The 13,290-nt window shown below is 52.3% G+C and overlaps 4 protein-coding genes across 4 annotated transcripts; 3 read left to right on the forward strand and 1 right to left on the reverse strand.

The window, feature by feature from the left end:
* Positions 1 to 1,494: 1,494 nt before the first annotated feature.
* LRP88_08663 (uncharacterized protein) lies at positions 1,495 to 3,939 on the reverse strand (the record flags this gene model as incomplete). The annotated part of the gene is made up of 1 exon (XM_083245166.1): positions 1,495 to 3,939. The coding sequence occupies one exon, from the start codon at positions 3,937 to 3,939 to the stop codon at positions 1,495 to 1,497; it is 2,445 nt and encodes an 814-aa protein (XP_083099660.1).
* A 2,457-nt stretch (positions 3,940 to 6,396) lies between these two features.
* LRP88_08664 (uncharacterized protein) lies at positions 6,397 to 6,872 on the forward strand (the record flags this gene model as incomplete). Its single annotated transcript, XM_083245167.1, has 4 exons — positions 6,397 to 6,552; positions 6,603 to 6,639; positions 6,694 to 6,761; positions 6,822 to 6,872. 4 exons carry the CDS (start codon positions 6,397 to 6,399, stop codon positions 6,870 to 6,872), a joined length of 312 nt encoding a protein of 103 aa, XP_083099661.1.
* A 1,390-nt stretch (positions 6,873 to 8,262) lies between these two features.
* Positions 8,263 to 8,928, forward strand: LRP88_08665 (DUF2470 domain-containing protein; the record flags this gene model as incomplete). The annotated part of the gene is made up of 1 exon (XM_083245168.1): positions 8,263 to 8,928. One exon carries the CDS (start codon positions 8,263 to 8,265, stop codon positions 8,926 to 8,928), a length of 666 nt encoding a protein of 221 aa, XP_083099662.1.
* Positions 8,929 to 9,811: 883 nt separating this feature from the next.
* LRP88_08666 (uncharacterized protein) lies at positions 9,812 to 11,713 on the forward strand (the record flags this gene model as incomplete). The annotated part of the gene is made up of 5 exons (XM_083245169.1): positions 9,812 to 10,012; positions 10,124 to 10,209; positions 10,259 to 10,825; positions 10,874 to 11,154; positions 11,205 to 11,713. The coding sequence occupies 5 exons, from the start codon at positions 9,812 to 9,814 to the stop codon at positions 11,711 to 11,713; spliced, it is 1,644 nt and encodes a 547-aa protein (XP_083099663.1).
* Between the last annotated feature and the right edge of the window lie 1,577 nt (positions 11,714 to 13,290).

Consider the following 13,290-nt stretch of genomic DNA (forward strand, 5'->3'; position numbering starts at 1 on the left):
GGGCCTGAGTTGATAAGTCTAGACGGGGGCCCATTTCTTCTATCGCACCCCTGCGGCGCTATATAATATCACCTGGAGCAATGGCAAGTACGCATTGCAATCACCTTGGTATCTTGAGATCGAATCCTCCTGTCACAGGGAGGATTGGATTTTTGCTCTGTTTTCTAGTCTTTTTCTTTTTTCTCTTACTGTAATTGTCCTTTTCTATCGTTGTGACGATCAAGGAGAATCTATGAAAAGGAAACTTGTGTGTCTAGAGGTTCTGTAACATGGGTAGTCACAGCAATGAGATGAATGGTGAACATGACTTGTACTCGAGGAGACTATGTGATCCTCCATGCCACAAAGTGACCGCAAGATGGTAGGAGAGCAACCGGATCATCAAGATACCGTCGTTGTAATGCCCTCGATATCCTGGTAAAGGCGAGCTTTGGATACGGCCATGTTGTTACTCGCTGATCCAGTTCTAGCCTTTGTCTCACAAACAGTGGCCCTTCTATCCATCCCACTACAGAGATCAAAGGGAGATTGAGGTTCATTTTTATTGTTATTTGAGCTGCCAATTGCAACAACATCTTGATCCCCACCGTCTTGTTGCGGTAGTAGCAATAGCGCACGTGTCTTTTCATCCACCCTGGTACAAACGTCTTCCCACCAGAGAGTCCATCACTGCCTCATCTTCGTTCCTCAGTCTTATCTTCACTTCCACCCCCGCAGCATCATCAACAGGTTCATTTTCCATACCGGGTTTCTTTATATCGGTCATATTTCCAACGAAATGCTGTTGGTGGTTCCCCTGAGTCGGTAGACGAGAACCTTGGTGGCGGGGTGACCCCGCAGCGCCAACCTGCAGCGTTAGGGCGAGATGATGATGGCGGCGCCCACAGCAAGATTGGACCCTGGGGAGTGATGGTCAATATTCTGAACAGCAGTCAGTTTGTCCAATATTTGCACACAATGGCGAGTCGATAGAGGGCGGCAATAATAAGGCAGGTATCCGTATGGCATCTGCAAAATTTCAACCTATTCTCTGGGATAATGCGTCAGTCAAGGGCTTGGGTCAGAGCACCAGGGTTCAGTCGGTCAGTCAGTCAGTCAGCCAATTCAGCGCACACCAATTGTTTTTCTGGTACAGCCTGTCAGTATGGAGTAGGGTCAATATTCAGACCCACAGCATGACAAGAATGTTTCTGTTGCTTTTGTTCCAAGACACATGAGCCGAATCGTGGCATTGGCTGCCAGACTCGTTGGTATGTGCTTGCTTGCTTGACTCATGTCGAAAGATGTTGGCTGAGTAGAGAGAAGAATCCTGGTATCATCAAAATAGAAACAAGTCTGGCTCTGGCAGCGCTTCCCATGATAACATAACGCCTGTCCATAAGTACCCATGCATAGTTACCCTCATAGAGGCACAACAGCACATCCACAGCAGTTATTATTATTACGTAGGCGTCAGACAAACCCCGCTGCACGCACGCACTGCTCTGCTCTTGATTAACCCAGCTCCCAGGACTCGCCCCAGATCTCGTTCAGATTCAGCCCTAGCAGCTCCAGACTCGGATCCAGATTGAAAGGCTGAGTGGGGTCTCCCCCTATCATCCAAGGGGCCTGGTTTGGGTCGATCGGAGCCGAGGGCATCGTCGGCGTAAACGAGAAGGGGGTCACCGACTGGATACCAATATTAGGAAACGCCCTGCCATGGAACTCAAGCTTCATTACCTTTGGCCGGTCGTGTAGCGGTATGTTGGGCGCCGGCCCCATCGTTGCTGGGCCGCCTGCCACCGCATTCATCGGTCCTGATACTTGTTCCCCGGACACTGGAGGCTCCTGGTTGGCAAGGAGTCGGTAGTGTAGGTTGACAAACCTCTCTGCTGAGGTCGATTTGGCAACCTCTGGCTCCTTGGTTCCCAGATGCGCCTCAAGGAGTCCCAGCGCCGCACACATGATCGAGTATCCCCACGGCTCATTGTTGCCACACCGAAGGAGTCGGTCCTCCTTCATCGCAATGCACTTCTCAATCAGCTTGAGTGTGTGGTGTGAGTTGATCATGATCATATTGGTCGATCCTCGAGGCTGCAGCATTGTCACGCTGCAGAGGTTGATGGCTGTCGTGAGCGCATCCTCTCGGAGGAAGTTGAGGCTGCGGACCCCTTGCTCATAGAGCTTGTCATGCAAAAGGACAATGTCCCGTGCCGCGTTGTAATAGATAATCTCCGAGTACTGGTACTTGGAGTTTTGCTTGCGGAGCTTTAGATATGGTTGATGGAGTGGAATGATGTACTGCCGCAGCTGCACATGTAGAAGCGTATACGCAATCAAGGGGTTTTTCTTCCCCTTGGTGTTATCAATGTTCATGTCCCATGATGGTAGCGCATCGATCTCCTGCGTCAAATCGTTGGTATATCGAATCACCTGGTCATAGTCGATATCGGACAACGGGCCTGTCAACAGCCGGCTGAGCTCCAAGCGGAGCGGTAGACTCTGTCGAGCCAGATGCTGGAAGGAGGAGAAGGTGTACTCCTTGGTAGGCTTTCCAGGTGGGAGAACCGTGGTGCTCTCGTCAAAGTCTTCATCGTCAAGGTTGCGAGGCGCATTGGTATCGTAGTGAAGCTGGCTCACAAGCGTCGGTAGACAATGATCAAACGACGCCTGCATATCAAACTCTTGGACGGTCGCCCAGATTCTCCGACGCATCTCTTGGTGGAAGACAGTGATCTTAGCAGCCATGTGACTTGGCTCCCGATGGAGTCCAACCGCAATTCCGTCTTGAATCAAGGCGCCAGAACCAGTCCAGAAGCGCTTCTTCTTGATGGTGTTGACCCTCTTGCCCAGATACAGGAGGCAGGCCACTTGATAGTGAATCAAGCGACGATGCTTCTGACTCTGCCTCGACGACCACTCGTCGCAGGCCTTGATCCATCGCTCTGCCCAGTGACGGGCATTGGACATCATGCCAATGAACTTGAGGTTATCGTGGGTGTGAACACAGCTGGCCACCGCCATCATGGCGAGGATGAGGGCAGTGAAGGCAGCATATCGCGTGGTGGAGCCGGGTTCCCAGTACTCGGCGTACTCTTTGCGGAACGTAGGGATGTGAACGATGCGATGGACCTGCTCGAACTGGTCAAGGTAGACATCGATGAGGGCGTCAGACTCCTCCTTGCTCGGCAGCAGGGCCTCCAACTCTGGATCCGACTGCTCAAAGATCTTTTCACGATCCTCGCGTCTTCTCTTGCGGTCCTTTCGGTCATGGAGGATGACTGGACGAAGCCATTCATCTGCCGTCTCCTTCATGAAAGGACAGAGGCCTGTCAACTCGACAAAGGCCATACTGGCGTTATGGGGACCAAAGTAACGGGTGCGGAAGCCCCGGCCACGGAAGAACCGAAGCTCCCCCTTATCGGCAGACATGTTGGTGGCCTCGATGGACTCGTGTACTTCGCGGACGGAGGGGTCGGGCTCCCCAGGATGGGCGTCATCCTTTTGAGTCTGGGGCGAGGTGGTTGTGGCAGCGACGGTGCTGCCATCGAAGGAGACGCCGGTGCGGGATATCTGGTTCTTGAGCTGGGCGATCTCGAGCTCGAGTCGTCGGATCCGATCGTGATCCTGACGGACGAACTCTGGGTCCCGCGGGGACAGGCCGGTAGTTGGATCGACAAAGCGGCGAGAGTCGAGCTGGGCAAAGGGCGGGGGCACGCCCGAGGAGGCATTGACTACCTCTCCATTGCGAGACTCGTAGCTGCAACGGTCGGGCGTGCCGCTCTTGATGCAACGCTCGCACGGGAAGCCCCGGTCGCACGAGAGCTTGCGACGACGACACTCGAGACAGCTCAGTCGGACTCGCTGCCGCTTCCGGGCGGGCGGCTGGCCGGAGCCGTTGATGGACCCAGGCTTTCGGTCACCGTCCGAGTCCGGGGTCTCACTTCGGTCTGAAGTCATGGTTCGATCCGGAGCCGATGGGTTAGAGGCCTCTCAAACCAAAAAAGATTGCCCAATGCCGGGGCGTTGCTGGGACCTTGCGTTCGGAGTTACGAAGGTCAAGGAGGAGGAATCGCTCGCTGGGCCGACCCGGGGGGCATCAGCAAGTCAAAAGGGATTTCTTTATCAATCTGATCTGATAACTTGCGTAGAAAAGTTTTGCTGCCCCATTTGAGGTTGTCAACGCCGAGCGGAGATACGATCAGGAGGATCCAAGGGTTGGCCATCTGGGGGTTGAAGCTGTGGGGGTGTGATGACTCAGCAGGTGGTTAGTGCAAGGGGATACTTTGGGTTGTCAGTTGTCGCACTCCAAAGTTTCCCGCCCAAGACTCTGAGACAGGGCCGTGATTGGCAATGAGCAACAGGCAACCATAGCACCGTCATCCATGAATTTTCTGCGAATTAATACTACAAAGTTGGCTCTTCAATCGTGAATTTCTTCTCCATGATATTCATCATCAAGCGAAGCACCAGCTCGGACCTCCGATGGATCGCCGACCCGGACCACTCAACGTTGCCGTTACAAACCACCAACAGCCGAACCCACTGGAGCCGCGCCGTGTAAAAGGCAGCTCCCAGAGCCGTTCAAGCGTGTGGAAACGTCAAGCACCTCATCTTTGCTGCGTAAGCAATCCTCGGCTCCGTTGGTCCTCGATCCAGCTGCTCAATCCTCTCGCCGATGGCTCACCGAGCACCTGATGAGACGCCAACCTCGGCACATGCGCTTCCGGCGGACCCTTGAGACTGAGTGAGCCTCATGTTGAGGTCACAAGTCTGATCGCGTTTCTCATACAATAGCCTCGGGCCCTCAATTGGCGATACAAGAACCCGACCACACGGCTCTCACACTCTAACAGCTTCAACCTCGTACCCACGTGACACCTGCAGGTCACTGTCCCTGAAGACCAAAGTTCACTCGCCACAAGTTTCAGGTCTCCCCCTCTTGCGTCGACGAGCTGGAAAGCTAACGCGGGATGATGTGGCACTGGATGGACCCTGGAGAGCCAGGCTGACTCTGACTCGCAAGTGGCGGTCTAAGGGATCCAGAAGAAGTCTTCTGGAAGACTTCCTTGGTCAAAGCTAACATCCATCGCCTTCTAATTATAGCCCTGGCAAAGAGTCTGTGTGCCTGGTTTTCATCTGGAAAAGCTGTCATGCTCTAATCTAACTGTCCCGAGAAGCCTCTATTCCCAGTTTACACTCTGTTCAACCCTCCAACTTGCGGGGAGAAATTTTCACGGGCTGGATCATGCGCTGCTGCATCGCCAAAGGAGCCCGCGGTTTCACCTGAAGCATGCAACTGCTCTCGTACGACGCTGCCCCAGTTTTGGCCTGGTCAAAGCTCCAGTGTGAGCTCAATTCTTGGTGCAGAGAGCTTCAACAGAGGTCTTTGGCACAGCTCTGAGTCGCTACAGCTTCTTGAGGTTGCATACTCCCTGGTTAGGGTTAACCCATGCGTCGCACAGGGAGGGAACAGGACTGGAGGGTGCATCTCGCAAAGTTCTTGGTTTGCTGACTTATGCATAAGCCGGGCGCCCTCAATGCGGCGATAGGGGGGTTGCATCTTAATGTGCCCAAGGACTTGATGGAAGTCCATCGGTCAAGCCGTGGATCTTGATGGACTCAGTACTCAGTACTCAGACCGGGGCAACCGAGATGAATGTTACCACAGTCGCTATTCTGAGAAGCAATTTAAGCATCCATGCCATTAAGACTCTGAGCCGCATGATGGAATTTGTGCCCGTTCGGCTGGTCTGTGTAAGAGCACGTCCGCGATCCCAAGACGATCCTCAATGCTAAACTCTGCAATGCCGATGGCTACAGGGGTTTCCCATGACAGTTATAGCTCCCAGAGCTAGCGTTGGTTCTCGTTACAGTTGCATGCAGCTGCCATGCCTGCACTACACGTGTAGGGCCCCCCTTTGTCCATTGTCGATCCGGGGGTTTTATAGATGCGGCCAGGCACGAAGAGATTTATCGTTCTGAGTTTATACTTCTGCGCAAAAGAGATTTTTGTCGTGACTTGACCTGCTAGTAATCTGCCTCAATGCCAGTCAACGGGTATGAAGCTCGCGTCCTGGGCAATTTGCTCGCCGTTGCTCATTGCTGGAGTATGCGCCAATGGGTTTGAGTCAACCGGCGGGCTACCAAGTTGTGCTGTGAGTGCTTTGTCTCTGACATTTTTACCCTGCTGACCGTGATAGTCAAAATGCCTTGAGTCGTCGTATGGCGACTCATCCAGCGGAACCGGGATAAATGCCACTGCTCTTTGCAATATAGGCAACCCAGGCCGTGAAGTCAATGCCTGCATTTCTCAAGAATGCTCTGGTGTGGAACGACTGAGTATGGCTTCTATCCAGCGGCGATCTCGTACCTCGAATCTAACAACGACCAGAATTCGCACATGTTCGAGTCCAGATGTGCGACACAAAACCCGATTCCAAGCGAGACGACCACTACGTTCTACTCGCAGCGGAAATCCCGGCATGGGTGAGCCCTTGGCTACGAGTGTTCTCGAGCTGGGCAACCTGCAGCAGACTCTCCTTGGATGACCATGCTATGGTGGTTTGTGGGGTAAGATTGGACATCAAGAGAGTGAGGACCCAGTCTGACAATATTTCAAGCTTCTCTACACAGTCTTTGCCACTTTGGTTCACTTAGGTATGATGGATAGTCTTTTGGCAATGGACTAGGTATGCTAACAATATCTGCTAGCTTGGTTTGTGACGGCCGATTTGACGACTTGGGATACCGCTGTGCAAAATGTTACAGATGGACTCAAGGTACGTGTGATTAATGAATGGCTAATCTTTTCAACTATTTCTAACAAGATTATTAGATAGTCTACATCGCCGAAGTCTTCGAGCTTGCCTGTTTATACCTATCGAGAGTAGCGGTACTCCTCGTGTGCCTCCGCGTCTTCCCTCGGAACCGACACCAAATCATCTCCTATACAGCCATGGCATTTATCGTCATTTTCACAATCGTTTTTATTTTCTTGCGTATATTTCAATGTTCACCAATCGACTTTCCATGGAACGGTTGGACACAAAGCCCAGAGAACGGCCAGTGTTTCAACCAGCAGGTTCTTTCACATGTGGCAGCTGGATTCGACATTGCATTTAATGCCGCTCTTTTTATAGGCGTGCTTCTATCAGTTCGTCGACTTTCAACTGGGATTGGGCCGAGGTTGATAGTGACGGGTATGCTCGCACTCGGAGTGTTTGCTTTGGCAGTCTCTTGCTTTCGTCTGTGGCAGATGGTCGACTTTGCTGCCAAGATGAAGCCAGTATGGGACTATCGCGACCGGATTATCTGGATGGATGTCGAAGTATCTTCCTTGGTCATCGTAGCATGCCTCCCCAATATCTGGCCATCGCTCACGAGCGTGGATTCGCCTAGCGACAGGGAATGGCAAAGTCGTCGAGGATCGAGTCACCCCCAGTCGAGTCGAGCCTTTTCAAGTCGGCCTCCATCTAGTCGACCCATATCCAGCAGTCGACCTATATCCAGCGCCCGAACCGAGACGGGAAATACCAATTCCACCGAGACTCTCCGAGTCAAGCTAAAAACTTCGATAACAAAGTTACGACAGATGAGCTCGTTCAGGATTCTAATCGAAAAGCGGAGCAAGAAGCAGGCACAGTCCCATCTGCGACTAGGGGACAAGATCCGAGGGAATGTGCAAACAGAGATTCAAGGCGGTCAGAGATTCTCTATGATTTCTCAGGTGGGAGAGAGAATTGGCATCCGTGTCAAGACGATTACGACAAGGCAGGTTGCAGTGAATAAATGGGATGCGGAAAAGGGACATGTTCAGGAAACGAGCCAGGTTAATGAGTCATGATGAATTAGAAATATATTGCAAGCGAATTGCACACGATAGAACCAGAACCAAATAAATATTTAGTTATGATCAAGATTTGTGTGTCCTGCTGGTGTTGGTGTTGGTAAGACGGTTGGTATCTGTGTATCATGTTACTTACGTCTTACACGGCAACGCAACTCGACGAGCAGAACAGACCCAATTGGCATTCAAAATTGCATACTTCAGTATATTCTAACTGATCTTGATCTCGGGGTAAAATAACCCATCAATTTATCCATCTCCGATCCCGGCTCCGAGAGGAAATGCAGGGGGCTCCACTTTCAACCTCACTCGGCCAAAGTCGCGCTCACAATCACAAGCAAAGGCCCACCAACCACTTCTCAACACCAACGCCCCAAGGCATCCCAATTGAACACCCCCAAATACCGCCCCCAAGGTCCTACGACATCCTCAAAATGACCTCCGCTGATGATGCCCGCAAGAAGCGCATCGTGTCGCACATGAACCAGGACCACACGCGCGAGATCTCCTACTACCTGCGCCACTATGCTCACCTCTCTGCTGGCGCCGCTTCGTCCCCGGCCTTGCGGGACGTCGACCTCAATGGCATGACTATTCGCTCGAAGGACGGGAGGGACCACTTTATCCCGTTCACGCCGCCGCTCAAGGGCTGGGGAGAGGCCAAGGACCGCATCATCGAGATGGCGGTTGAGGCCCGCGAGGCGCTGGGCCTCAGCGACGTGGTCATTGAGGGCTACAGGCCTCCCGAAGGTTTTGGAATTATCGTTACCGGATCTGTAATCTTCTACTTCTTCTGCGCCGCTACCCTCCCTTGGGTCCAGCCTGGCACTGACGTCTGGAGGCTGCTGGAGACCGGGTTCCCGGGAGGACCTACGTTCTACAGCTGGCTCGTCAACGCCATCTTCTGGCCGGTGGTCGGGATCCACGTGGTCGAGTGTTACTTTTTCGACAGGAAGCTGCAGAGGCACGGCGTGGAGAGGCTGTCTGGGCAGTGGTGGTTGTGGCTGTCCAACTGCTTCTTTGAGGGGTTCCCGTCGTTCAAGCGGGTGGATGGGATTGTGGCCCGGAAGCAGCAGGAGAAGAACGGCAAGAAGCAGTAAATCTCATGGTTCATGCTTGGGAAGAATGAGGCAGTTCGTGTGGGATTGATGCCAGGTTGAGGTGATACACAACCTATACATCCCTTGACAGCCTCGACTCCTGTACGACTAAGCGATGGCTGAATTGACAACTGCCGGACAATGCGGCTAGACTTGGCTCGTATCATTCAAAAGTGTAACTTGATCACAACTGATCCTGACCCAATTGGCAGCGGCTGACTGCAATCTCCGTGTGACTGCCCTGTTCCATCCCATCCGAGAACTACAAAATGATTCGTCGAGGCCCGCGGGGGTGATGGTCGCCTTGGGCAAACCACTTGATGGGAAAATGGGCCCATGGGTAGTTTGCGAACCATCATCATGTATGTCGACGCCTTGTTCCGCGATGCAATATGCAATCCATCCGCCTTACAATGCAGGCCGGATGACCTGGATGGTCCAAACAGGCATAGCCTTGTTTACCATCACGTTCATCGCATACCTTCGATTCGTCGCGTCTGCTGCATGAACAAGTAAGTCATACTTTGTAGGTCCCCCATCTATTATCTCTCGCGCATTGCATCCACTCACACGCGCGTGTTTATATGGCTGTGCACTTGTCTCGTCCTCGACATCGCAGATGTGCCCTTCTCTCTTCCCCGCGGTCGGCGATATGGCTGCCGTCATCGCGGAGTACGCATTTGCGGGTTTTATCATCATCTCTTGACATAATTGAGGGCAGGTCGGGCCATCGTGAGTATACCTATATATAGTTCTTTGTCTTGTCATTCTTAATGTTTAAACTCTGGCCAACTTCTATCCTTTACTCGAGTCATCTCATCGTTCTCATCAAAAAGTGCAAGGGCTAAAATATGCACCAGAAACGACCTCGTAGCTCACGAGAATGCCCTCGTTGAGAGACAAAGCCACACGATATTCCTCGAACCGCCACCATCGAGACACCTTCTTCTACCACTCCGCCCAGTCCAAGTTGCAACGCCTCTTCCCCGGCTTCCTGAGGTTCAAGCCGTCCCTCGACAACCCAACTATAGACCGTCGTCTGGGCAGCCGGCGATCGGATATGCCTCAGGCTTCGGAAGAGAAAGTCTTTGTCACTAGAAACAAGCCATCTCGCTCATCAATTGAACACATTGTATCTCATTCACATACTGTAAGTCGTCACTACAATAGTTGTTGTCCAGTTCTGACCATGTAGAACCAACCTATTGGCACATCACGAAAGTCCCGGTCTAAGAAGGACCAGGAGAGCGGTCAGGACCGTCGAGGTTCTCCTGCCTCCCCGTGAGTATCCCATCTCATCTCGTGTATACACATCCTCACACATCCCCAGAAGCGGCCAAGTCAACTCGTCCCCCCAAGGACGCCGCACCAACCTCGCAGACGAGTGCGCAAAGCTCCTCAACGTGCCTCTGCCGCCAGATGCTGGACGGCGAGCCGCCGCCTCCTCAGACGCCGAGCCCACTACGAAGCCGTCGGCCGCCTACCTAGACTACCGCATCAACCAGGAGCTGTGCCGCCGCAAGCAGATCATCGTCGACAGTTTAATGGCTGCTATCTCGGAATGCTTTAAACGAAAACTGGAGGCACTCGATGAAGGGTGCGATCCCGCCTCTGGAGGATCGCACCCTTCATCGGGCTCCGTTCAGGGCATCAAGTCCACGTCCCGCTCGTCGGCTGCTGGCCAGAAGAGGTCTAGCCGCCACGGTAGCAGGGACGAGAGCGATAACAGTGAGGATGACGACAGCTTCAGGAAGAAGAAGGACAAGAAGAGGGCCAGGATCGAAAAGGACGACACCAAGCCGCGCTTCGCATGTCCCTATCACCAGTATGACCCCAAGACGTTTGGAGCCAAGCGCACGTGCTGTGGTCCGGGATGGACAGAGCTACCTCGGGTAAAGTGAGTGAGCTCGATAGCTGCAATAACAGGTTTGCTAACCATGGATAGGGAGCACCTTGAGCGCAGTCACAGTCTCCCCAAGTTCCAATGCAACAGATGCTGTCGCCGGTTCAAGAAGCACGAGGAGCTCAAGGAACACCAGCGAGAGGATACCCCTTGCACGGTCAAGGACCCAAGCAAGATGCCTCGAGATCTCGCAGATGGATACGATGAGGAACAGGCCAAGAAGCTCAAGGCAAGAACTCGAAAGTCTCCAGAGGAAAAGTGGAAGGAGTGGTATGGCATCTTGTTCAACATGGCCCCTGATGACCCCAGCATCCCGTCACCTTGTAAGTCATGATAAGCTGCCTCCAGACATGACAATACTGACCAGCCTCAGACCACGACGCTTCTCTATCAACAGCTAAAGTGTCCACCATCAACCGGGAGAGCATCCCCGAGTACCAGGAGTGGTGGACAAAGGCCAAGCCCGTCATCCGCCACCGTGTGACCAAGGAGGTTGAGAAGGCGCTCACACACTATGAGCCGCAGGTCAAGCACGACATCATCGAGAGCCTTCGGGACCTCCCTCGTTGCATCGCAGACCTTTTTCCCCTTCCGGGTCTGACCTCGGAAGAGACGTCAGACATGGCTGAGGAGACGGGCTTCCTTGACTTCCTGGACATGGGAGATGACTACATCTTCGGGGACGTCGACGGCACAGGCTTTCTCAACGACAACTCGGCTACTTTTGGTTCTTCTGAGTCGTCTGACTGCTCGGATCCGTATCAGGCTGGGGCCAGTTCTGCCACTTCGGTAGAGGACGATGTCTATCCGAGCTTCGATGCCAAAACTGGTTTGGCACCTGAGTCGTTCCACTTGAGCTACTCAGCCAACAACTTTTACTAGCTTCGTTGTGTCGTTTTCTGAATCTTTTTGCGTTGATTGAGTATCTCTCCTTTTCTCCCACGCAATTTCCTTATTGTTGATGCTCGCTCGTTTGAGAAGCAGCCTTTTCTTTGTTTCATATACGTTCCCATGTACCTTCGTCAAGAGATCTTGGCAGCAGTCGGTTCAGTCTGCTGAAGCTGAGAGTCCTTGATGAAAAATGACTGTATAACTAGACCTCTCGAGACTATTCGAGTATGGCCTGTGTACGAAAAAAGTGTGTTTGTTCAGCAGTATGCACTACGACTCATGCCCGACTGTCATTTACACGACATTTTCCTATGTTTGAATAATTAACTAGAATGGTTCTACCTACGCTAGGATATATGAAGATACGTTTATATATTATCTTTCGACCCAAAGCATCCGTGACGGCCATGTGTTAACTTCAGGGGCGGATATTTATTTCACTAGGTACACCTACTAGGCGTAGCTACCTACCGGTCCTTGGGTAATTATCTCAATCGTATTGTATAATAGTGATCTTAGATCAAAATAAGATAGTCTAACACAGTATAGAGCCTTAGAAAATTCTTATACATTGGGTTATTAAGGTTCTTTTTAAACTGGACGTTGTCGTTGGGTGAAGAGACAAAAACGAAGGTACATCAAGTAGGTAGGCAAGTTAGTTTATCAAATGTCTACCTCCATATCCATACGTTACACTACGCCAACTTGTTCAACAAGTGGCCATGTTTGTTTATATTCACCCACTGTGCGCGCTGACACGTCCCATTCTGCCCGTGGTCGGCCTCCCGCATCTTGCGGGGAAAGGTCTCCGTCATTGAATGCCTACAGTTGCATTTTCCACCCAACCAACAAGACCTCTCAATCGAGACCAAAAAGGCCTGTTCCCTTCTTTTCTAATCCTTTCTCTTCTATTTTATCTCTATCCAAATCCACGACTTGAGCTGCCCCCAAGATGATCAAGATCAACCCCGTCATTATACACATCATTGTAAGTCGACAACAGCCCTGAATGGCTACGTCAATGGACTCACCATCTCTCGCAGCTCAGCCTCGTGCTGCTTGGAATCGCCATGTGAGTGTTTCCATTCTCCGTTAAAAGGCTTCAGCTGATTGTCCCTTCAGTGGCGTCCACGTCCACGCCTCATCCTTATCCCTCCCTATCTCGCCCGCCGTCTCCATCCTCACCATCCTCCTCCCTGTATCCGGGTTTCTGGTCAACATGTTCTACTCTCAGCACGGTCCGATCTTGTCTTCCTCCTCAAATCGAGTTGCCAAGCTCGCCCCGTTGATCATCCAGGTCCTCCAAGGCCTCGCGACAACCATCCTAGCGACCATCCTCTTCGAGACAATACTGCCCTCCTCCACTTTGGATTGCATGCTCGAAACACAGTGGATGCACATGTTTCGCGCCCATGATTCCCGTGGAATACAAAGCATTCAAGATGCGTACGACTGCTGTGGGCTTAACACTGTCAGGGATCGGGCCTATCCGTTCCCCCCAGGGAAAGCGGACAGATGCGCCAAAAGGTATGAGCGGGATGTCGCTTGTAAAGGGCCATGGAGGGGAG

This window comes from Fusarium phalaenopsidis (assembly GCF_050370095.1).
Source record: "Fusarium phalaenopsidis strain FUZ10S chromosome Unknown contig_32302, whole genome shotgun sequence".
NCBI lineage: Eukaryota > Fungi > Ascomycota > Sordariomycetes > Hypocreales > Nectriaceae > Fusarium > Fusarium phalaenopsidis.